This window comes from Haliotis rufescens, unplaced genomic scaffold (assembly GCF_023055435.1).
Source record: "Haliotis rufescens isolate VD_foot unplaced genomic scaffold, xgHalRufe1.0.p SCAF_1, whole genome shotgun sequence".
Lineage (NCBI taxonomy): Eukaryota > Metazoa > Mollusca > Gastropoda > Lepetellida > Haliotidae > Haliotis > Haliotis rufescens.
The window spans coordinates 86,193,349-86,216,494 of record NW_025963779.1 but is presented as its reverse complement, the minus strand read 5'-3'; the positions used below and the strand labels follow the sequence as shown (position 1 = coordinate 86,216,494).

The window sequence follows — 23,146 nt, the reverse complement described above, 5'->3', positions numbered from 1 at the left end:
ACAGCAATCTAATACATGGAATCTTGAACCCAAAAGTAAGTTGGCAACACAGTGGTCGACTGCATGAGCAATCATCCATACCAGGAACACTGTAACCACTTCATTAGCCAGCTGAACAGCTAGCATAGGGTCGTGGGCACTAGCATGGCCAATCTGCCCCAGATTAACTTGGTTCTAAAACAAGATGCATGGAAGAATGGGCACAAACAAGGCCAATCTGTCCCGCTATCGCTTAGGCATGGAAAAAGTCAAGCTTTAATTACTTTTATTACAATAAACATGTTTTGTTTGTTTGTTGTTTAACGCCACACTGAGCAATATTCCAGCTATATTACGGCAGTCTGTAAATAATAGAGTCTGGACCAGACAATCCAGTGATTAATAGCATGAACATCGATCCACGCAATTGGGATACGATGACATGCATCAACCAAGTCAGTGAGCCTGACCACCCGATCCTGTTAGTTATCTCTAACGACAAGCATAGTCGCCATTTATGGCAAGCATGGGTTGCTGAAGACCTATTCTACCCCGGATCTTCACGGGTCACAATAAACATGTAACAAAGAACCTAGTCTGACAGTGAAACAAATATATCCAATAAAGCCCATGCAAGTCTATAATGTTTGGCAAGTCAAACACTACTGCAGAAAATGGAGAAAGTCTCTGGGCTCCTTTTTATTATATTTTATAACTATAATTTAACTGGTGTTTTTCTGTTAAATATGTCCATTTCAGAGACTAGATGTCAGTCTACGAAGAACCCTATGGAGCTATATGTTCAGCAAACTTATATAAGGCAAATGAAATATCATTGATGTGTGCTTATTTTCATGACCAGAGTTGAAAATTAACATAGGTCTGTTAGTCCAAGACAAGTAAATTTCAGAATAGACTTGTGACATTTCATTGTGAAATATGATTTTTGGAAATTCAAATAATGAAAATAAATATCAATTTCTAACCCTCATGTGTGACATGTACGTGGGTCTGAGAAAAACCTACAGAATGTGATTCAACCCGAAATCTAATTATTCAAAATCAATAACATAGTAAACAAAGTATCCATTGGAGAGCAATTATAAATAAAGACATCTCCCTTTCCTCCTCCACACTGATAGGTCCAACAGCACTACCTGAGTTTATGCACCGCCTCAGTAAATATTTACATGGATGATGTCTTTCGATGGGAACACACCCAGATTGATATAAAGCTGTGACGCCTTGTTGCATGAAATTGACACACATTCCTGAAACAGGAAGCTACAAGTGAAATATACAACCTCAGGATGACTAACACATGTCCTGAGATTGATGGCAGGTCCACATGCTGCAATGTCGTTGCCTTCATATCAGCTCTAGTACTTCTCATTGCTCATCTGCTTTTGGCAGTGTTTAGTATAGAAGCAAGGGAGTTAGACTGACATTTAGTTTCAGAAACAAAATTACATTATTTAAAATATATAGCTACAAAATAAAAAGAATAAAACCAAATGGAGCCCAAAACAATCCTTAATTTCAGGCGAAATCATTCTAGACTTGAGTTGGACTCCTTTGTAATTTTTTTCTCAAGGGTCTGGTAGACAGGTGAGGAGAGGTGAAATGTCGCGTCCAAGATTATTGCACTTATATAGCGACGTGCGTGCGTGCGTGCGTCTACCTGTACTAGTCCGGACTGATGCTGATTCAAAGTGCTAGCACACTGAGATACCATGCCGCAGTTTTACATGAATACCCCACTCAGACACAGTATACTGACTCCGAGCTGACCAGTCCTTTTTTACTCCCTTAATGCCGAGCGCTAGACAGGGTAACAACAAGTACCATCTTTTAATGTCTTTTGGTATGACGCAGTCGGGGATTGAACCCCGGACCTACCGCTCTCCAGGCGGATGCTCTACCACTAGAAGCGGCCATCTGGGAGACAGACTGAAGGGAGTGTTTATATGGTGTAAATATAGCTAGTTGTTCTATAGTCCTGTTCAGTGGCTACAATACACACCATCTCCTGGACGGTTTTATTATAAAACTATAGTAAGGTCTTCCCTGGGTTTATAACATGATTCCCAGGAAACGTATCCAGGTTTTAACAACCATTCGTCTATTACTCCAAGACAGACTTCTTGTTTTCCCACAACACTGGTTATGCTACATACACTTCTCCAAATAAGTTATGGACTAATTGCATATAACTAGTGTCTGTCTACAGCAAATCCACTTTTAGATAATTCTACACAAAACATAATTTGGTTTCAGGTAACCTCATCGACCCTTCATTGCTTTTGTCCCTTAAATCTAAAATACTGTAGCAAAAAATTAAATTACTTAAAAAAAAAACAACACTTTCTCCAAACCTACCACCTTAAAGGAGTGTTCTAATGATTGATTAAAACTGATGACTGATTACCCAATGATTGATTGTAGGTATCCATAATCAAGGGAAAAAAAGATGTGACGTCCCAGTTTTACTCCAAATGTTCCACCACTCCTTTGATCTGTTAATGACATGACAACATTCATCTCTGTCAGTTATGTCACAAGATTCCTTAAATTTCAAAGTGACAAAACTGTGGTTTGGACATTCATTTCTGGAATGTGCTGAACAATTATAATCAATGACAGATCAGATGAAACAATCCAATAATGACCAGTTATTGATGATAAAAACCAAACAATTACAAATAGGACGCCTCTTTGCAGAGGGATGTGGTTTTTTTTATTAACAACTAAGAAATAAATCCAACTTTATTTGAAATGTTGGCATGTTACTTTTTTAATCATAGTTTTATCAGTCACTTTTCAGGGGGCCAGTGAAGGAATTAGCAGTAAAATTACTTTTCAGTTTATAGCCAAAACTTTCAAGTCTACCTACCCAAACTTCTCTTCTTGTTAAAGTTTCATAAAACTTAAATGTTAAAACATCCATAAAAAAACAACAAAAAATTAATTGCTGAGCTTTCTACACAAAAAGAAACTTTACAAGACTCAAGGCTTCACTCTAATGTTGGGGCGGTGGAGTAGCCTAGTGGCTAAAGCGTTGGCTCATCACGTCTAAAGCCTGGGTTCGATTTCTCGCATGGGTACAATATGTGAAGCCCATTTTCCAGTGTCCCCAACCTTGATATTGCTTGAATATTGCTAACAGTGGCGTAAAACCATACTCACTCACTAACTCTAATGACTAAAGTTACAGATGATATAAAATGTACTTGGATTTGAGGTGTGAAGCCGATTGTTGAACCATATACGGGTCAGATTGAATAAAAATCTCAGAACTAAGTGTCAGGAAAAGTATGTTTATTATTTAAATTTAAATTTGATTTTCCATAAACGGAATAAATACAAACTAACATTGGCCGAGCATCAACCTTAATTTGGAAATCAATGAAATTAAAAATGCCAAATTTATCTTTACAGGCCTGAGGGAAAATCACTGCTCATGTTTGGGAGTCATGTTACAGAATAGAAAGGAAGTACTTAGTGATTCTGTTTTCTGTGCTCCATCATCGTTATCTCATAGCCTTCAGTTACAATGTTGGGGTTACCTCCCTTCCCTACCCCTCTGAGTACTTGATGAATGTGATGTAATGTGTGAGGACTACTTGGCTGGAACATATGCAAATTTGTTCAGTGAAGACAATGTCTCTCTCGAACAAACCCCGCAAATAAAAAAGTGGCCAATATCTTATCCTCGACTCAAGTGCAGAGAGAAGGGCACCATTATTTGAATTGTTGTGAAATCGTGTTCGAGGCGAAAAGTTTGGACACATCTAAACTTAAAGCAAATTTCAATAGCCTGTGAAGTTCCACTTAATCAACACAGTAATCTGATCAAGTGACATGCAACGTTTGGCTGGTTATCAAGCTTTGTCAACATTGTCAGTGAATGTGTTATTGGTAGGAGTCTGTCATGGTCTACAATAGTTCCTGCCAGCAACGTGATAAGAAATGACTAATGTCGTAATGTATTGCCAACTGGTCCAGCAAGAGGAGGGAACGTTTTCTCCCTTCCTGACCCGCGTCTGACTCACCCTGTGTGGCGAGCAACTCTCATCAGATCACATGGCCCACACATTTGTGTCACACACACACAAAATTCCTGCTAGAGAACTTGTTATGAATGGGCACTTTGCGTCAAACTGGAATTTTCTCAAATTTGCACGCCAAACAAAACTAACATTCTGTTTAATGAGTTGGTGAAATGTATAGCATCACTAACAGGGTCACTTGAAATGCCCTTAAAGCAATCGAGATTGTGATGGTGGTGAAGAGTTGTACTGTGTATCACTGTATGGCCTAGTGAGATGGGCAAGTCCTCCTCCAAGGGCTGGACTGTATTGTATTAAATTGAGCGATCACTCTGCCCCACTGATGACAAGTACATGCTCACATATGTGTACATCCTTGTCAAGGGCATGTCTCTCCAAGTAGCCACGAGACACATTCATATCACAGCTGTCGGGAAAAGAAATTTGTTTGCTAAAGGTGGCCTAAATCTCTGTGTTGTTCTTATATTGTTGTTGGACGTATCGTATTGGCAACAACTGTTGAAAATGTCCTGCTTGTTATTTGACATCGAACTCAGCAACATTCCAGCTATCTGATGGCAGTCTCTAAATACTTTCGTTGGGTTTTGTTTGTTTGTTGTTTAACGCTAAACTCAGCAATATTCCGGCTATATGACAGCGGTCTGTATAGAATCGAGTCTGGACCAGACAATCCAGAGATTGATATCATGAGCATAGATCCACGCAATTGGGATACGTTGACATGCAGCAACCAAGTCAGCGAGCCTGACCACCCGATCCCGTTAGTCGCCTCTTACGACGAGCATAGTCACCTTTTACGGCAAGCATGGGTTGCTGAAGACCTATTCTACCCCAGATCTTCACGGATCTACAATTATTATGAGGGATCCTAGGTTTCTTGGAAGTCTGTTTAGTACTACAGTTTAGTACTTGAACCCATGGACCCATTAAAACTTTATTTGTAACATTAGGGTTATAACCAAATGATAAAAGGTAAGGATTTAGTGGGTCCTTGATTCAAATACCATAGAAGCCCTGAAGGACCCCGGGAACCCCGGACTTTCAAACACTGACTTGACTTCCTTGCCTTATTTGGAACAGCACATTTGATCAGCGTACAGGCCCACTAACCCATATCAAACATAACCATGTGGTATTCATGTTGCTGCCTCCACGGTTTAAAGGATAAACAAATATCCACTAAAACATGTTGAGAGGCATCTTGAGAACACTTAAGGGCTTAGCATTCAACTAAAGTGGTCAGTTCAGGTTTTCCGTCAACGCAAATGACCAAAGCCCACGCTGACCGGAATTTTTTTCGTATACCATGACAAGATTGTCGAGTATGTGACCACCACGTGTTGTGCTGTCTATCGACCAATGGTAAATCTCTTGAAATGACCTCTGACCCCCCACATGCAAACACGCGATAGGAGGCCTACTGTCTATTCCGTTGACTCTGCAAATAAAGAAAAGCAAGGCAGACCTGCTTCATCTTCATCCGTTCACCTATGTATATATAACAAACTGGAAATAATCACTTCCACAAACACATTCATATTCAGAAGGGAAAAAAACAACAGAAAAGAAGACAATTGACCTCCACATTACGCTCTACGGTGTTGTATTTATTCTGTAGCTTCGTTCTACAGGGGCAGCATTGTCTCCCCTGATCAATACCATGTGATAATGACAACAATCTACACAACTGATGTTTATTCATATTTGGCCTTGTTTGCCAACAACAAAGAAACTCAATTAAAACTGTCACAATATTTCAAATATTGACAATTTTCATTCCTGTTAAGTTGAGTGTATTTGAAAACAATGACAACTACCAATACAGATGATGAAATTAAAACTTGTTCTACTCAGACAAAATGCTGCTGTGATTGATTGAAAATAGGCCTAATTTGAGCACTGGTAGTTTTTGGATTGTTTGGGTAACTCTAACATCAAGGTTCTTTATGAAATGTAACCAACTACCTTTATAACAAACGTTCTGAACTTACATCCTGAATCCTATCAACTTTGCACACACTTTAATCCATTACAACCAGTTTTCACTTGACGTTTCTAAATATCCTATTCCCGAATGTAAAAACATCCTGGATAAAAACTGGTTTCAACTGAGTTCTCCAAGGTCATTGTTTTGTTTTGTTTCACAGGCCCTACTGCAAAGCAGATGGAAAAGAAATCACTATCAGAGATACAAGAAGCCAACTGCATTTTTATCTCCAGACAGAATGATTTTTACATCAGAAAGATGCTTGCCATACTTCGGCAGAGTTCAACACGACCACTAGGTCCAAGTCTAGTATATTTTCATAAGGACCAGTAAAATTAAATATATGGTGTTACTGTGGGGATAAAACAACGTAAGTATAAGTTTGTACAACTTTTGAAATCAGCGCTTGATCGGCAGTATACTCTAAGGAGAACCAGCAGCCTAAACACCCCTGCATGGTACAGTGGTTACCTACTTGACTGGTTCCTCATTCTACTTGTGCATGCTCTACTTGTATGTGTCATCTAATGTCAGTGTGACTTATCGGTTTTATGACCACTATCTGGGAAAGTTGATACGTTGACCTGTTGCAAACAAATAAACTTCAGAAGTTAACCTGCAATAACTTGTCTTTTATTACTGCCATCTGATAAACATTGAGTTTGTAGAATTAGTAATATGATTTAATACCCTTGTTGGTCAGCACCATCGTGTCTAGTAGATATGCAACAGGACCAGTAGATTTTTCGATGTCCTGATCCTTTGGACCACTGACAAATCTTGGTGTGCAGACACTGTGTGGATATATATGTCACATATATTTTCTGAATGCAATAGCTCCTACACACAAAAAAATGTAACAGACTTTTACAGGATAAAGTTGTGGTTGTTGTGGTTTGTTATTTAACGCCTCACTCAGCAATCTGTAATCAGCAATGACGGCGATCCGTAAATAATCGCATCTGGACCAGACAGTCCAGTGGTTGACATCATGAGCATCGATCCACGCAATTGGGATCAATGACATGCATCAACCAAGTCAGCGAGCATGACCACCCGATCCCGTTAGTCGCCTCTTACGGCAAGCAGGGGTTGCTACAGGACACAAAGCATTCCATGGTATACAAATACAAATTGAGAACGAACAGTTACATTGCAAGTCCCGGGGACACAAGAGGTAGAATGTTTGAATGCATGTTACACACAATTCTATTCTGGTGAGGAATCTACTCTCAGTTCAGAGTGTCAAAGGTTGATAATTTCAAATAAATACAATCAGTAAAATTATAAGCAATCAAGTTAAGTTTGCCGCAAATGACCAGCCTGGACCTCTATGTAGGCCCCCAAATATTTATATCAAGTGACCACTGGACTCAATAACAGATAGACTCGGTAAATCTCTGGTGTTCGATAATCAGAACATTTCTATTTTGGGTGGGTTTTATCTTGTTGATACCGAAATTTGTAAATAATAATGCTGAATAAATTCAGAAAGCTGACATCTGATTGGCTCAAACACCCAAACATTTCATTTTCATTGGGCAGCCCAAGTTTGCTCTCAGTTCACCTGACCAGACCACCTAGAGGGGTGTTGTACCTTGTCAAGATCTGATTCTAACGACATTGTCACTGCTGCCTCATCCAACTCCTACCCAAATCTCTGTTACATGTTTCAATGTTCTCTAATACTTCGCAAGTCTATTGTTACCTCGATACACTTTAAGTCTATCAGTATCTTGATATCGAACACACGCAGAAAAGGAACACTCCTTCAAAGTTTCTTTATTGTTTGTTCAATATTCACGTCAGTCAGGAGGCTGTTCAGTGAAACTGCCAGAAACACAACACATGCAATCCATACCACCACCCATCAAGTAGAGTCCTCGTGAATCATTGATCGTAATCCAGGGGGCGTGTTACCTAGGCACAACCAGCAGACATTACAACGGCAATAATTCTTCGCAAAAATCAAGTGATTCAAATATTCTGTTTTCAATTCAATAAAAAAAAGTGTTAATTCCATTATGAACAGATCAGTTAATCTCAGCATGTTCCAAACAAGATTTTCATGATAAAAACAAGCACTTTCTGACTGAATATTTATCAAGTAAGAGTAAGCGATTATCATCAATGACTTCTGAGGTGGCAGAGTTATAATATAACCTAAGATCAAAGGCAAAAAAATAATTCCCATTACTACGGCCGATCCTACAGTTGCCCGTGTTAAGAGTCATGGTGATCTCCCTCAAGGGTTAAACAAATGAAATGAGGCAACGCGAGAATATGATTAAAATGAAGCCAGGTCATAGATGTGATTGAAACAGTACACCGCAGCAGCAAATGGCGCCCTGAGGCAACACACAGGTCTTGTCTTTCACTGGCCTTGGAGATATGTCACACTGTGTCTCCTCTACATGCAACCTTCACTGGTACTGTGACATCCAACAAAACATGGTGCTGTACACAAGTTTGTCAGTGTCACTTTAGATGTAACAAAATATTTGGGTTCTGCTTGTTTGACACTTTAATCCTGCACAAACAAAACACAACTTAATCTAAAACAATGTTGATGATGAGGTCATCAAAACTACAAATAAACATTTTATGGTCAAATTTACCTGTATCTAATAAGAAAATGTCATACTTTATATTGTTTGCATCTACCAAGAAATTAATATATCTACCAGGAAAGTGTCATGGTCAGTGCTGTGTGTATCTAGTGGTAGAAAGTAGGGCTGGTTAAAAATATTGATAATTGGAATTATCGTTGATGGAAGAAATATTAACGATTATTGATATGAAAATGTTGTCATTGACAATAACTTACAAAAACTATTGTTATGAAATAAAGTTAAGATTTACTGAAACAGACTTGTTATTGTCAATAATGTCAATTGTCAAAGAGGGAAATCAGCGTTTTGTTTATATCTGAAATGTCCACAAAGTAATCTATGCATAAATGTGTCATGGCTCACCAGTGGCGTTAAATATGCTGATTTCTTTTGGGACTTTCTTGCATATTTGCTTAAAGTTACTTCTCCGATATTTATCGATAATTGATTGATATTTAGGTAGCAATTATTGATCTCTATAAACTATATCAATAGCCAACACTAACATTTTTTGTCCACTAGTCTTAATAATGATAACATATAGCAAAATCCTTAAAAAAGTGTGTATCTACCAGGAATATGTCATGGTCAGTACTGTGTGTATCTACCAGGAATATGTTATGGTCAGTATTGTGTGTATCTACCAGGAATATGTCATGGTCAGTACTGTGTGTATCTACCAGGAATGTGTCATGGTCAGTACTGTGTGTATCTACCAGGAATATGTCATGGTCAGTACTGTGTGTATCTACCAGGAATATGTCATTGTCAGTACTGTGTGTATCTACCAGGAATATGTCATGGTCAGTACTGTGTGTATCTACCAGGAATATATCATGGTCAGTACTGTGTGTATCTACCAGGAATATGTCATGGTCAGTACTGAATGTATCTACCAAGAATATGTCATGGTCAGTACTGTGTGTATCTACCAGGAATATGTCATGGTCAGTACTGCGTGTATCTACCAGGAATATGTCATGGTCAGTACTGCGTGTATCTACCAGGAATATGTCATGGTCAGTACTGTGTGTATCTACCAGGAATATGTCATGGTCAGTACTGTGTGTATCTACCAGGAATATATCATGGTCATACCAGGTATATGTCATGGTCAGTACTGTGTGTATCTACCAGGAATATGTCATGGTCAGTACTGTGTGTATCTACCAAGAATGTCATGGTCAGTACTGTGTGTATCTACCAGGAATATGTCATGGTCAGTATTGTGTGTATCTACCAGGAATATGTCATGGTCAGTACTGTGTGTATCTACCAAGAACATGTCATGGTCAGTACTGTGTGTATCTACCAGGAATATGTCATGGTCAGTACTGTGTGTATCTACCAGGAATATGTCATGGTCAGTACTGTGTGTATCTACCAAGAACATGTCATGGTCAGTACTGTGTGTATCTACCAGGAATATGTCATGGTCAGTACTGTGTGTATCTACCAGGAATATGTCATGGTCAGTACTGAATGTATCTACCTAGAATATGCCATGCTTGATATCAGTTGTTTCTACCTGATAAATATTCTATGCTGATATTGCATCACTACCTGGAGCACCACTACTTTAATGAAGGTTGCAGTTACAAGTTTGGTGTCCCATTGTTTGCATGGTCTAAGTGAACCTGCTTATAATGTACTGCTGTTGGATAGGATTGGAGAATGAACCTGTTATAATGTACTGCTGTTGGATAGGATCGGAGAAAGAATCAGGTCATAATGTACTGCTGTTGGATAGGATCAGAGAATGAACCAGGTTATAATGTACAGCTGTTGGATAGGATTGGAAAATGAACCGGGTTATAGTGTACTGCTGTTGGATAGGATCGGGGAATGAACCAGGTTATAATGTACTGCTGTTGGATAGGATTGGAGAATGAACCTGTTATAATGTACTGCTGTTGGATAGGATCGGAGAATGAACCTGCTTATAATGTACTGCTGTTGGATAGGATCGGGGAATGAACCAGGTTATAATGTACTGCTGTTGGATAGGTTCCGGGAATGAACCTGCTTATAATGTACTGCTGTTGGATCGGGGTGTACCAGCTTAACAAATCATTCCATTTAAATTGAAAAGGAGCCCCAGTGAGATGAGAGATTCAGAACCTGAACCTGTGGGAAATCTAGACTAGGGCTGGGCGGAAGTGGAAATATCATGGTTCAGGGACTGAGAGACAGTCTAGGGAGGGTCGGGCGTGAGTTAATTTGTTATGAACGATTTTTGGATTTGGTTTTAACAAAAAGAAGGCACAGAGATCATATATATATATATATATCAAATATTTCTACCCCATTTAGTGAGTGAATGTTATTTTACACCAGTCAGTATTATTCAAGCTATATCAAGGTATCCTGCGGTTGACAGTATGAGCAACGATCACACCACTGGGGCATGATGGCACCTCAGCCGAGGCACACGATCTTCATGTTGGCTCCTGCAAAATGATGCAAATGCTTGGATCTATTCTGTCCCAGAATCCCCCATCAACACCATCAATAATACACATATCTGTCATTCCACAGATGTAAACAAAGCACCAGGAAGAACATTTATTCATATATGGCCCTGTTGGCTTGGGAAATGTTTGGAGGGCAAATAGCTTGTTTTTCCTTACATTGTCCTTGAATGACCTGAAACTACCTACTAAAGAGCCACTAGTGGACCATCAAACACCAGTCACCATTCGTTTGTTGTTTAACGCCGCACTCAGCAATAGTTCAGCTTAATGACAGTGGTCTGTAAATAAACGAGTCTGGACCAGACGATCCAGTAATTAACCATGAGAGTAAGAGGCCCTCTACATAACCCTAAGGTCAAACAACCCGTGAAAGGGGGCATCTCATCTCAAGTTACTTGAAAGAAATTGTCCTGTATCATAAATACACTTGTTCTTTGGTGAGACACATATCAACAAAGATAATCGAATGCTCCTCCGAGGAGGAGGCTAAAGTTATGTAAACTGATTGTCCACCTGTGTGACACATAATTCCTATCATAATCCATGTAACTATCATCAACCAGTGTTTTAAGCCAACTCATTGCCAAGCATTCTTTACTATTGACTGGTATTGCGCACAACCACCAGTAGCTAAATGACGTAAATCCTGCTGGGATATCGTGCAGGAAGCTGATCCCCAGTGAGGTGGCCCAGCTTTGGTTACTGGTGGCCTATAGCCCTTGTTTTAAACTGTATAAATAATATAGTTATGCCAAATATGTTTTAAATATAACTTTGTATTCATGACTCAATTGTATATATAGCAACTTGTTCTCGTCACTATATGGTTGAAATAATGCCGATGAAAAGTTAAATTTTAACTCACTCACTCACTTCTGTCAACACTAAAGACTTAATGGGCCCTAGATTAATTCCATTTCAAGCACTGCAGCAATGTATTACAATACACGAAGGGAACGTGTTCAATCGGTATTTTCAGTCCCCCAAATATGTCAATCGTTACACTAAAAGCAGATCAATCAGGATGTATGAGTGAAGTCAAGGATGAAGAGAACTGCCAGATGTCTGAAGTCATCAACACAACAGGCTGGGAAGTGGAGGTGGGGGAATGACTGCGCTGAAGTCAGCTTGGGGAGCTTCATTCTGTCACATCCCTCAAACACCAGGTAATCCGTCTGGTCTAGCTCTGGACACAGCAATCGCTGATGGAGGTGGTCGTCAAGGCTGTGTGAGCCAATACAACAGGGAATAAATCTCAACTAAGTCATTACCGGTGACTAGTGTCATGGTCAATATTGACACGTGTTGGAAAGATTCACAAGTCTAACTTTCAGCTTCCAGAATGCATAAAAAATAGCTACAATTGATTTGGCTCAAACTGCATTTTCTATCCAATTCATGGAATTAACTTTTTAAACGTGTCTCAAAATGGATGAACTGAGCTATTCAACATTGTTTTGCACAACTCGTCAAAATTACAGCTCTATTAAGACAGTTTGTAAGAATCAGACAGCCTAGAGGTTGATAGCATGAGCATCATTGTTGAAGACAATATTTCAACCCCGGAACCATCATTTTAGTCAGCTGTTTTGACAGCAGAGGGTATGTACACTGGCTTGGCTTTCAAAATGGATAAGGAAGACAACCACACAAGACATATTTAAGACACTAAAATTAAAAGATTGGATAACATTTTCATGATTGGTCATTACAGATAAATTCCTAAAAGCAATAAAACAAAAACATTCAAAATAGCTAATTCTTCTTAAAAAGAGTACGTAGCCAACTTCAAGAGCCACAACAAGCATCGACAGCAGTAGTAAATTGGTAACAAAAACTTCAAGATTGATTGTCGTTAAACCTTGTCAAGTGTCTTATCTGTTATATTCTATTTTGATATACCCCAGAAATTCATTCAAAATAACCAATACAATTAGAAAACATACGATCAGAGCTTTCATGATCAATTCCATGGCTGTAGACTGCAAGCAATCAATCATCAAGGAAATTATTAATTGGAACCACCAGTGATTAGTTTACAGATGTGTCTCTGAAGACGTCACCAGCACACCTGGTCCAGTGTTGCCTCCACAGGTAACCCCTGCAGTCAGTAACCCCAGGTGTGTGAAGGAATGAGGAGTTGTGTGACGATGAGGAGGTGTACTGACGTTACCCCCATAGTCGTCATCCTCACACACAGCACATACAAGTCTATATTTGACATAAGCCATCTCCACACACTGTGCAAATAAAAGCAAGTAACAGATTTAACTGTATAGGATAAGAAAGACTAATCTCAAGACCTCACAGGCTATCGTCAGGGCTAATATCTGACAAAATAGGCAGTGAGGCCACATAAAGGTCTTTTGGTTACAGGTAACTTCCCCTACCCTGCAAAATATTTTTTTCTGCAACTCTTAAAAAACATAATGAAATAATTATGTTTTATGTCTGCCAAGGGACACAATGAGCAGGTCTGTCTGTCCAATTGTAATCATTTAATGGACTAAATGAAAAATAATCTCTACATACCTATGTCCAATTGTAATCATTTAATGGACTAAATGAAAAATAATCTCTACATACCTATGTCCAATTGTAATCATTTAATGGACTAAATGAAAAATAATCTCTACATACCTATGTCCAATTGTAATCATTTAATGGACTAAATGAAAAATAATCTCTACATACCTATGTCCAATTGTAATCATTTAATGGACTAAATGAAAAATAATCTCTACATACCTAGCCAACTTGAAATAACTGGATTGTCATGACGGAAAAGGAAAAAGGATATTTTTTACGGTGGCTTGAATATGAACACCATCCTCCACTACAAATGTTTATAAAACAATACAACTGAAAAAGCAAAACTGATATCCCAACTTGTATCTTAGTTCTACTAGCAGTACTTGAACCAAATGTGTATTTGATGTAGCAGCATTATGAAAACTCAATTCTACAGATGTAGGTCACTGATAAATGTAAGTCACTGCTGCTGGAAATATGAACAGGCAGCATACATACATACCAGGACACACAATAGCAGCAGCCCTGAGAGAGAAGTAATCTAGATGGCTGTTGTTTGTGGTAATGGACAGATTTGGGGAGAATAATAGTACATTAAAAGACGGTCATTTCACAACTAGACACGTGAAATATATTTCTTGTGAAAGGAATCACTTCAGAATAATAGATCCCCTGTATGAAAAGTAGCCATTTGTATCTGATAAAGTGTTTTTATTGCTTTCGTCAAAACTAAATCAAACCTTCATACTGGCAGTGTGCCACCAGATGATACTATGGAGACATTTCTAGATAATTCTGGTTGAAATGTCTTTACACAGCCCTTGTTGAGGAAAGAATTTTCTTTTGTAAACACAAAAAAGTCTGCAACACAAACCTCCATCCTCTCCCACCCCCACTTCATGTTCCTTTAAATGTCAAAAAATGTCCCCCCTGTAAAACACAGACACATCTATGACGATGTCGGTGCAAGCTGTTTGTTTCTCACAAAGGAAATGATGAAACTGGGTAAATTCTAAAATAGTTGACAAGATTGGCATGTGTCACATAATACAAGACAGGTGGAAAGGCTACATTGTCAGATTCGCATCCAAATTATATGATTCATTCATTGTCATAATATTATCAAGTATACACCAACATAATATAGTAATTTGTAATCATCTGCATATAAATTTACATTTTAAATTCATTCCATTTTACGAGCATTTTCACTTTTATACATTTTCATGAATTGATAGGTAGACAAAATGATTCTTTGCCAGATAGGGAAGCGGTTCAATGACCTTTCGGTCTCAGTCCATCACTGTTGAACACACTCATGTATTATGTGGGTGCCCCGTGTGTATATCTTAGTTATGTACATATAGTATTTTTTAAATGGTCTCAGTATGAAAAAAACAGTGAAGACTATGAAACAGGTCTAATGAACCTGAGTATCAATAAATCACAAAGTTTCCTTAACATGCTTGATACGTAAATTACTTGTGGTACATAATATTTAATATCATCCTGAAAGAGATTATTTATCCAAGTTGAAAAAGGACAAACAAGATATTTTAAAATGAAATCAAACTTTCTCCTACATGAATTCACTGGAAAGGACATAATTAATGCAGTTTTTGAATATGCTGTCATGAGTCATAAAGGATGTGACTGCGAGGTCACTGTGACCTACTTCATTCAACTAGTGCTACAAACTTTCAACATTGTTGAAAACAAACACATTGTTAACATGTTCAAATACTTCAATGTGTCAGGTCTTTCATTGGGATTTGATGACACCGAACAACTCACTTTCGAAAGTGTTTTACAAAAAACAAGCTTTTTAAGTTATGGTAATCAACAACGTAACACTTGTCATGGTAATTAAAGAGGAGACTGACACCTGTTGTCATTCAAACTGATCCTTCCAGCAATAAAGTCACCCTGTACTTAAACAAGCCTGTTGCCTATCAAAGGAATACGTAAGCATCTTGGACTATTCGTGTTCATAGTAAGGTACAATCCGATATTGCCTTAGTAAGCTTACTAGAGCGTGAAAGAGACATGTTCAATGACGCGTGCAAATGTTGGTAGGTTCATAAGCTCGTATGTTGTTGACATCCACTACAGCTTCCAAATCTCTTTCGTCATGTTTTAAATTGTAACGGGCATGTGGTATTGGGCGAGTATTACATTTGAAATAACTTACACTTTAGCTTCCTCCAAGTGACATAAATATTCGTATGCGATATTGAGTTTCCGTTGCTCGTCCATTTCATCGGCCGTGAGACGAGAGTCGTCCAAGGCTGAAATATACAAGGCTCATTGAATACACAACTAATTAGCCAATTTCATTAACAGTAGTTAAACGCGGTTGTCAGTAAACAGTCAGCTGATTGAAATCAGAGAAACACTTACTCCTGTAATGGGGACGGAGCTCTGGTGTGTCGCTCTCCATCGTTGAAATTAATGGTAATCCAAACTATCCACAACAGACAAGGATGCTGTCAGAATGAGTTCGGTGTCACTTGTGAATATCGTGTTCAAAACATATCCTCAACTGAACAGAGGCAACAAAATGTCAGTGCTTAGAGGTAATCCAAGAGAAAGGGAAAATGTCAATCCAGTGTCGCCCTGTATCGTTACAGCGCGTAAAACAAAACACACGAAAGCCTCCTGTGATTCGTGTCGCTCTGCTCGCGACTGTGGTACACTTGCAGAAAGCGCGCTAAGCTGATTCGAACCTTTTCGCGGGAATTGTGGGAACGTGAACTCACATAACCTCTGAACTTGCAAATAACCTTCACCTTGAATTGAAACTAATTCACGACAACATATTATATATGCAACGTTCTATGCTAAAATTATGTAACTCAAATGCGATTTAATCATTCTTAAGACAATAAGAAATATTGTGAAATGTCATTATGCAATTTTGATACAATGTAAAAAGGGATTTCTTCAAGGACGTGTTTTACGATAGTTTTATTTTTCATTTCAATGTTATCAGTTTTAACACCCTACGAATGTAGACATTTGTTTACTAATGGCCACACTTTACTAGCAACTGTTCATTCCTTTGAAAATAGCCAGTAACTATGTAAGTATTTCTTTTATTATTTGTTTCAAAGTTGTTCTACGTTTTCGCCGTAAACGCAAGAAAGAAAAGATCGAGACTCAATATTGTGAAGCGATTATCTGATCATATCATAAAGAAACAAAACTTCGAAACTTTTGACACCTGTTGAAGTTGTTGAAGTAACGCGAATCTCCATGTTTTCGCTCAGTGTCGCCACATGTTCTTGTCACCTAAACTTCACAAGAAAAAAACAATTTTTTAATCCGCTTATTTCAGTTCATGGCTTACAATTTTCGACTTGACTGACAGTTTACAAATATTGTAACAGTCGTATGTAATCAGTGAATATTGCCTTGGTCTGTCTATTTTCGAGTCCATATAGATCTAAGTTTCACCACCCTTTCGAACAATTTTATTGATGGCATATCATTGCATATGTTCAGACGCCTTAAGTCTTTTACTATTAATCAGGATTCCAATGTTATATTGAAGAAAATCAAACACTGACACCCTAAGCTTTGAGTGTATTTAACACCAGAATATAAACATCAGTGTGTAATGTGTTTATTTAACTTAGATCAAATATGATTTGACTCACGTCTCAATTACATTCAGTGCACTGTTTGCTATGTTTTAAGACATGTTCCTATATTAACTTTTCTAATTTCATTGATCAGCTACTGATTTAACTTTTAAACTTTACCCCAACTATTAAGATATTTTGATTGTGGTGTCAGCTAACTTTAACATAACTGCATCATATCACCAATTAACAAAAGCACAACTGGAATTTATGGAAATGTTATATTTTTGTATCTATCTTAATTATCACAAATTGTGTGCAGTGGAAAATATTCTCACAAATGATCACATTTGTAACACAACAAATCTTTGTCTATCACAGTTTATGGGACACCTTCAGCATTCTTTAGCTAATGTCTCTGTTTCATAGCATTAATTCACTTGAAGGAGTAAGTATATACTCCGACACACTGTGTTCCTTTTAATAAAGAAGTTGACATCCATAAATTCTCTTCCTTAAGAAATATTATATTCATATAATTATTAGCACTCACTTCTTCAGTGTTCATTCTAGAACAGTGCATGGCTGCATTCATTTCAATTACAATACAGGAATTATCACCAACATGCAGCAGTTGGGTGCATGGTTTCCAGTAGAATATAACAGCATGCACTCATGACTATGCAGAAAGTTGTGGTCTGAAATCTTCTCGTCTGCATGGACATTATGATAGGGAATGCAAAGTGCAGCGACAAAATTTATCGTTTTTTTTTTACAATACAAGGGTCACGCTCAACAACCTTTAACTGCTTCAGCGGATGCAACCTATTGGCAGAGTCATTTTGGAACAGACTAGACCTGTTTCTCTATTTACTACTGCAGCTAGGGTTCAACAGATCTATATGGCATCTCTTTGATGAACAGATCTTCGCATCAACATCACTCAAGTTTAGAAACGAATGTTTTGTTTACATATATTTAGGCTCTGATGTTAAATTTGCGACTGCTTTCAATGGAGCAAACAACTACCCTTGTCAGAGTAAGACTGCTGATTCGGCAGAGTTAACACGTCTTATTTTTCTATTAATACTCAGTTTTACTGATATTTTCCCAAAATTTTGCAAAGAATACAGCGTGTACAGATGTTATTACAGCTTTAGTCATAATCAAGTCACTGTGATATTTTTATAAAAGGAGTTTATAATGTAAGATTGAAGAAATTTGACACCCTGAACTTTAAGTGTATTTCTCACCAGACGAGAAATGTCCATAATATGGAACATGCAGTCTAAAGTTTTGATTCATTTAATTATTCAAACAGCCATAATCTTTTGTGTTGCACAGGAGTCAAAATTCAAATTATGTGTGTTCATTCTTGATTTGAATGTGTATAGGAGGCAATATTTTACCTCTGGTAAAACCTTAAAATTAATATGTTTGAATTAATGTGAAATTTACTAAAACAAAAAAATAGATATCATAACCAATTGAGATAAGTATTACATAAAGAAGTCAGAAGAATCTGGAATATCTGTTATATTATTGGTTCACAAGTTTTGACTTTGATTGTATGGATATTGTAGTATTTTTATTTTTAGCAGATTGTGTCCTTCTCAATTTGAAAACAATCAAAAAAAGCCTTTTGCTTTATATTGCAAGTTTGTGCATAATAATCTTGCTGAATAATGTTCATCACATTCAATGAACATTGCATACATGTCTCATATGTTACAACACATTCGATACAGATTCAAATATTTGTCTTCATTTGGGACCCATTTCACTGTCAGCAGGTGATTTTCTATAAATGCAGTTTTGTTGTTTTTTATTATATCTGTGTGTTTTGAAGAAGTAAAACCTACATGAAAGAAAGAATTTGAATTAATCAACTCTTTGATATCATATTTTCTTTTCCTATGACTTTCTTCCAGCATTTATTAGTTTACTAATGGCTCACACCAAGAGTATCACTAGAGTTATCTCCCTTCTATTGCAACAGTTTGACATAAGAAAGTATTGGTGTAGCCACTTTCCATATTTCTTGTGGTACCATTTATCACTGTATTTGCATTTGAACCTGTTTATGAGCTTGATTTTGTCATTTATTCAGTTGAACAATGCACTATTCTCATTGAAAGAAAGTTAGAATTATTACGTAATTCATGTAAAACAGGAAATATAAAACTTACAGATCCAAGCAATCTATTTTGAAATATACAGAGAGAGAATCCCTATAAATAAATTTCATGTTGAATTTGATCAATTGCACATGGTTCATTCATGATCAGTAGTCATTAAAGAGAAACATCAAATCAGATCTCGAAACAACAGCAGTCAATTGAGTTGTTGCCTGGTAGGGCTGGGACGAGTCCAAATTTTCTACCCGAGTACCCATCCCCCTATTACCCAACCCTACCCAGGTACCCGCTGTAGGTCTCAAGAGATAGGTCCAAATGTCTGATTGGGAATAGTTTCACCGTAGCCCTGGCAAAATGTATTTAGATACTCGTATGAAACGATCTGGTCATGCATACACTGTACTTGACTGAAGTTTTATCTTTATTCCAACATATAAAGTCAGAAGGAATGTGTGCATAGTCAGAAAGAAATGTGAACATTTGTCACTTATAGTGTAACCATAGAGTTCTAGATAATGTTTGTCATTAAACAATATATCACTTAACTAAGCACGTGTCCGGGAAGTCCTGTGGGTACCTGGGTCCAACTCAGTACCCACCCTACCCGAGTACCCGAGTACCCGAGCTACCTGTCCTTGCCCTATTGTTTAGAGAAGCTAACTTACAAGATAAAGTTGTATCTCATTGGTATTCTAATGATCACATGATCTAATAACAAACCATTTATGTAATGTACAGGTTTTCAGACAGGTTTTTAGTTTAGACCTTTGACAGATAAGTCTCTTAACCTAAGTTTTATTATCTTCTTTTATTTTACAAGAACATTAACTTCTTTAGGATTGTACTTGGATCATGTGAGGTTGGTGACCTCCCATTTTTCAGACAGGCAGTTGTATAACAATGAACTTTCTGGTTGAGTGCACAGCAAGACTACAGCGTCTTACCTCCAGATGGACATGGATTCTCCCATGCAAAAACAACAAATCTGGTCATAGCCTCTAGTTAGGCGTGGCAAGTGTCCTATTATTATTTGGAAATATAAATAGAGTAATTTTCCTTTTTCACTGTATTCATAAATGACTTGTTATGGAAACTTGATCAATTGAACTATGGATTAGGATTTCCATAGATGCCTAGAACCTCTTGCAGATAATACCTTGCCAAACAAATAGAACCAGCTTCTTGGTTGCAATCATCTTCCCGAGGCAAGGGAGTTAAGTGACTATAAAAGTCCAGTTCCCACCTTTGCTGAACTAGGCTGGAACTTCGTGGCCCAATCGTAGCACCACCAGTGGCAATTACGAGTTATGGCCTGTCAACGTCCGTCCTACTGACAAATTAGATATCAACTCTCATTTTGCTTGCATTTGCTTCAAACAAAATGATCGATAGTCAAGATATTTATTGTAATAAAATGGGTCTTACTTTGCGAAGTACATCAAATCACACGAGCACTTTGATTAAAAACATGAACAGTTTTGGAACACATCTGTCGACGCCCAGTTGACGGTACACATACACTGCAAATTCTGCAATCAACCGAAATCTGCATGACAGTCGCCATGTCGTTTATGAACTGAATGTTGATTTCGTTACATGGTTTTGATTGGACTATGCTTAGACTCATTAGTCCAGCCAAAATATGACTCCATAATTCCAGCCTCGTTCAGCAGGGGTGGAATCTGGACTTGAATATTTCAATTACCTCCCTTGCCCAGGGAAGATGGGTTGCAGTGTCTGCTACAAATAAGCCATTGGTATGTGAACAAGTGGTGGTTTAAATATGATGCAACTAAAAGTGCAGTTGTTATGTTTAGTGATGGTAACAAAGTAGTTATCTTGTTGATGTTAAATTAAAACCAGCAGATCAACTTCAACACTTGAATGTACAGACTTGCCAGACAAAAAAATGGAGGAAGCTACCAAGATTGTAACGTGATAGTTTTAGTCCAAGGGAGGTAACTCTTTATATCAGTAACCTTCACCTACCATGAGTCATTTCATTTTAGTGCCCCATGTGTTTAAGAAAGGAGTAATCTGGTCATATAGAGCGCTTATTGGGATACTGCTAAGTATCGAAGTATTTTTTATTCCTCAAAGTGATATTGACCAATCAGAGAGCAAAACTATTGACCCCATATGAGGCTGTATACAGTCAGTAAAAATCCAAGATGGTTGTTACTGACCTAATATGAGACCGTCTACCGTCAGTAACAGCCATTCGTTATTCCACACTGTTTTGTGTTTATATATCATTAATTGTGATGTGCAAGGACATTAATTTTCAAATAAATCATGTTCGTTACTTTATTAATAAAAACAATAGAGTATGTCAACAAAGGAGGGCTATTAAACCGACTGAGGGCTTCTGCACATGACAATGCCCTGAAAAATAACATTACCATTACTTTAGATGAAAAATGGAATTTGTAAGCTAATCCGCAAAAGAACAAAACAAGAAACAGCAGCATATGCTTAGTGGCTGTATAGAAAACCTCACAACAGAGGTCACAGATTTGTAAATAGCAACGTCATAGAACATTATATAATGACGTCACAAAAAAGAAACGTGGCGCCAATGATATCACGTAATAATAGAATAGATAGCAGATTTTGTTAAGGAAATGCAGGCTGTTATGAAGATACAGTAGCCCGTAGATTTCTGATAACATGTATGCATTTGAATGATAATTCTATCCATTTAGCTATACTACTTGTTTGAACCTTCACAGTTGGTGCATAATATATTCCATTGTTAAAGCTTGTGTTTACATTTAAGGCCTTGTATCGGAAACTTGTACTGGTCCTGTCATTTATTCCGGATGTTTTCATTTTGACGTTACATGTGTGATAAAGATACCTGATAGTGTAAATTTTTCGGCATAATAAATTTGTAGTATTGGTCAACTTTATAATCTTTAATATTGATCAACATGTCTAAATTTATAAATCAAGTAAACACAAGTTCTCTTCAGGTTTTATGACAACAAATACATTTGCCTACAGCTGTTCAAGTGACAGGTTCTCCCCGATTAAACCCCAGAGAACCATAATTATTTGCTTGTGGGTTTACCTAAAATGGTAAACATCTAAATCTCCTATCACCTATACTGTCCAAGGATTAGACCCAACTCCTCTCCCATAAACCATATTTTCTTGATTACCATATTAGGGCTGGCAATCGATATACCCGGTAGATCATAGAGATCGATAATCATTAACTAAATATTGATCAATTATCAATAAATATCAGAGAAGAATTTTGAGCTAATATGCCAATAGCTGAGAGAGAAAACAACATTTTTCACGTCACTGGTGAGTGGCAACACATTTATGCGTGGATTACTTTGTGGACATTTCAGATGTAAGAAAATCAGTTGCTTTCCTTCGCAAAGCGCTTCATGGTGAATTTGCTCACGTGAGGCACTGTCTTCATCAGCTGATGAGCGTCAACAAATATAGCGTCAATCCTTATATTGACAGAAACATAAATCATAACAAAACAATCCATTTAACATCAAACTTTAATCATTTAAATAGTTGTGATGTCATTCCGTCTCAAAGATTCAATTTGGAGTGACATCCCTTGTTTTTTTTACAAATGGCAGAAAATGGCGGCCACGGCAATGTCATTCACTTGAAATAAAAGTTGCACCAAGTAAAGTTAGAGTTGGAAAATAATCCAGAACCGGCTGAAAATGGATGGTGAAACTTTGGATAGGTGTTTGTGTCACACTACAGCTGCTGATGACGGGGATTACCGCTTGAGG

The 23,146-nt window shown here is 37.6% G+C and overlaps 2 protein-coding genes across 5 annotated transcripts in view; one reads left to right on the top strand and one right to left on the bottom strand.

Moving 5' to 3' along the window:
* The window catches only part of LOC124147096 (ras GTPase-activating-like protein IQGAP1), a 120,599-nt gene extending 104,196 nt beyond the window's left edge, over window positions 1-16,403 (bottom strand). For all 4 annotated transcript variants that reach the window (XM_048402825.1, XM_048402830.1, XM_048402832.1 and 1 more), the window contains exons 1-2: window positions 16,055-16,403; window positions 15,846-15,942 (exon numbers count right to left, since the gene is read on the bottom strand). In XM_048402825.1, coding sequence (XP_048258782.1) covers window positions 15,846-15,942; window positions 16,055-16,094 — 137 coding nt within the window. In that variant the 5' untranslated portion in view covers window positions 16,095-16,403. The remainder of the gene's footprint in view (window positions 1-15,845; window positions 15,943-16,054) is intronic.
* Window positions 16,404-16,662: 259 nt separating this feature from the next.
* LOC124147101 (protein FAM81A-like) overlaps window positions 16,663-23,146 on the top strand; it is a 29,063-nt gene continuing 22,579 nt past the window's right edge. The window contains exon 1 of the mRNA XM_046517721.2: window positions 16,663-16,736. The gene's annotated coding sequence lies outside the window, so the exon portion shown is untranslated. The remainder of the gene's footprint in view (window positions 16,737-23,146) is intronic.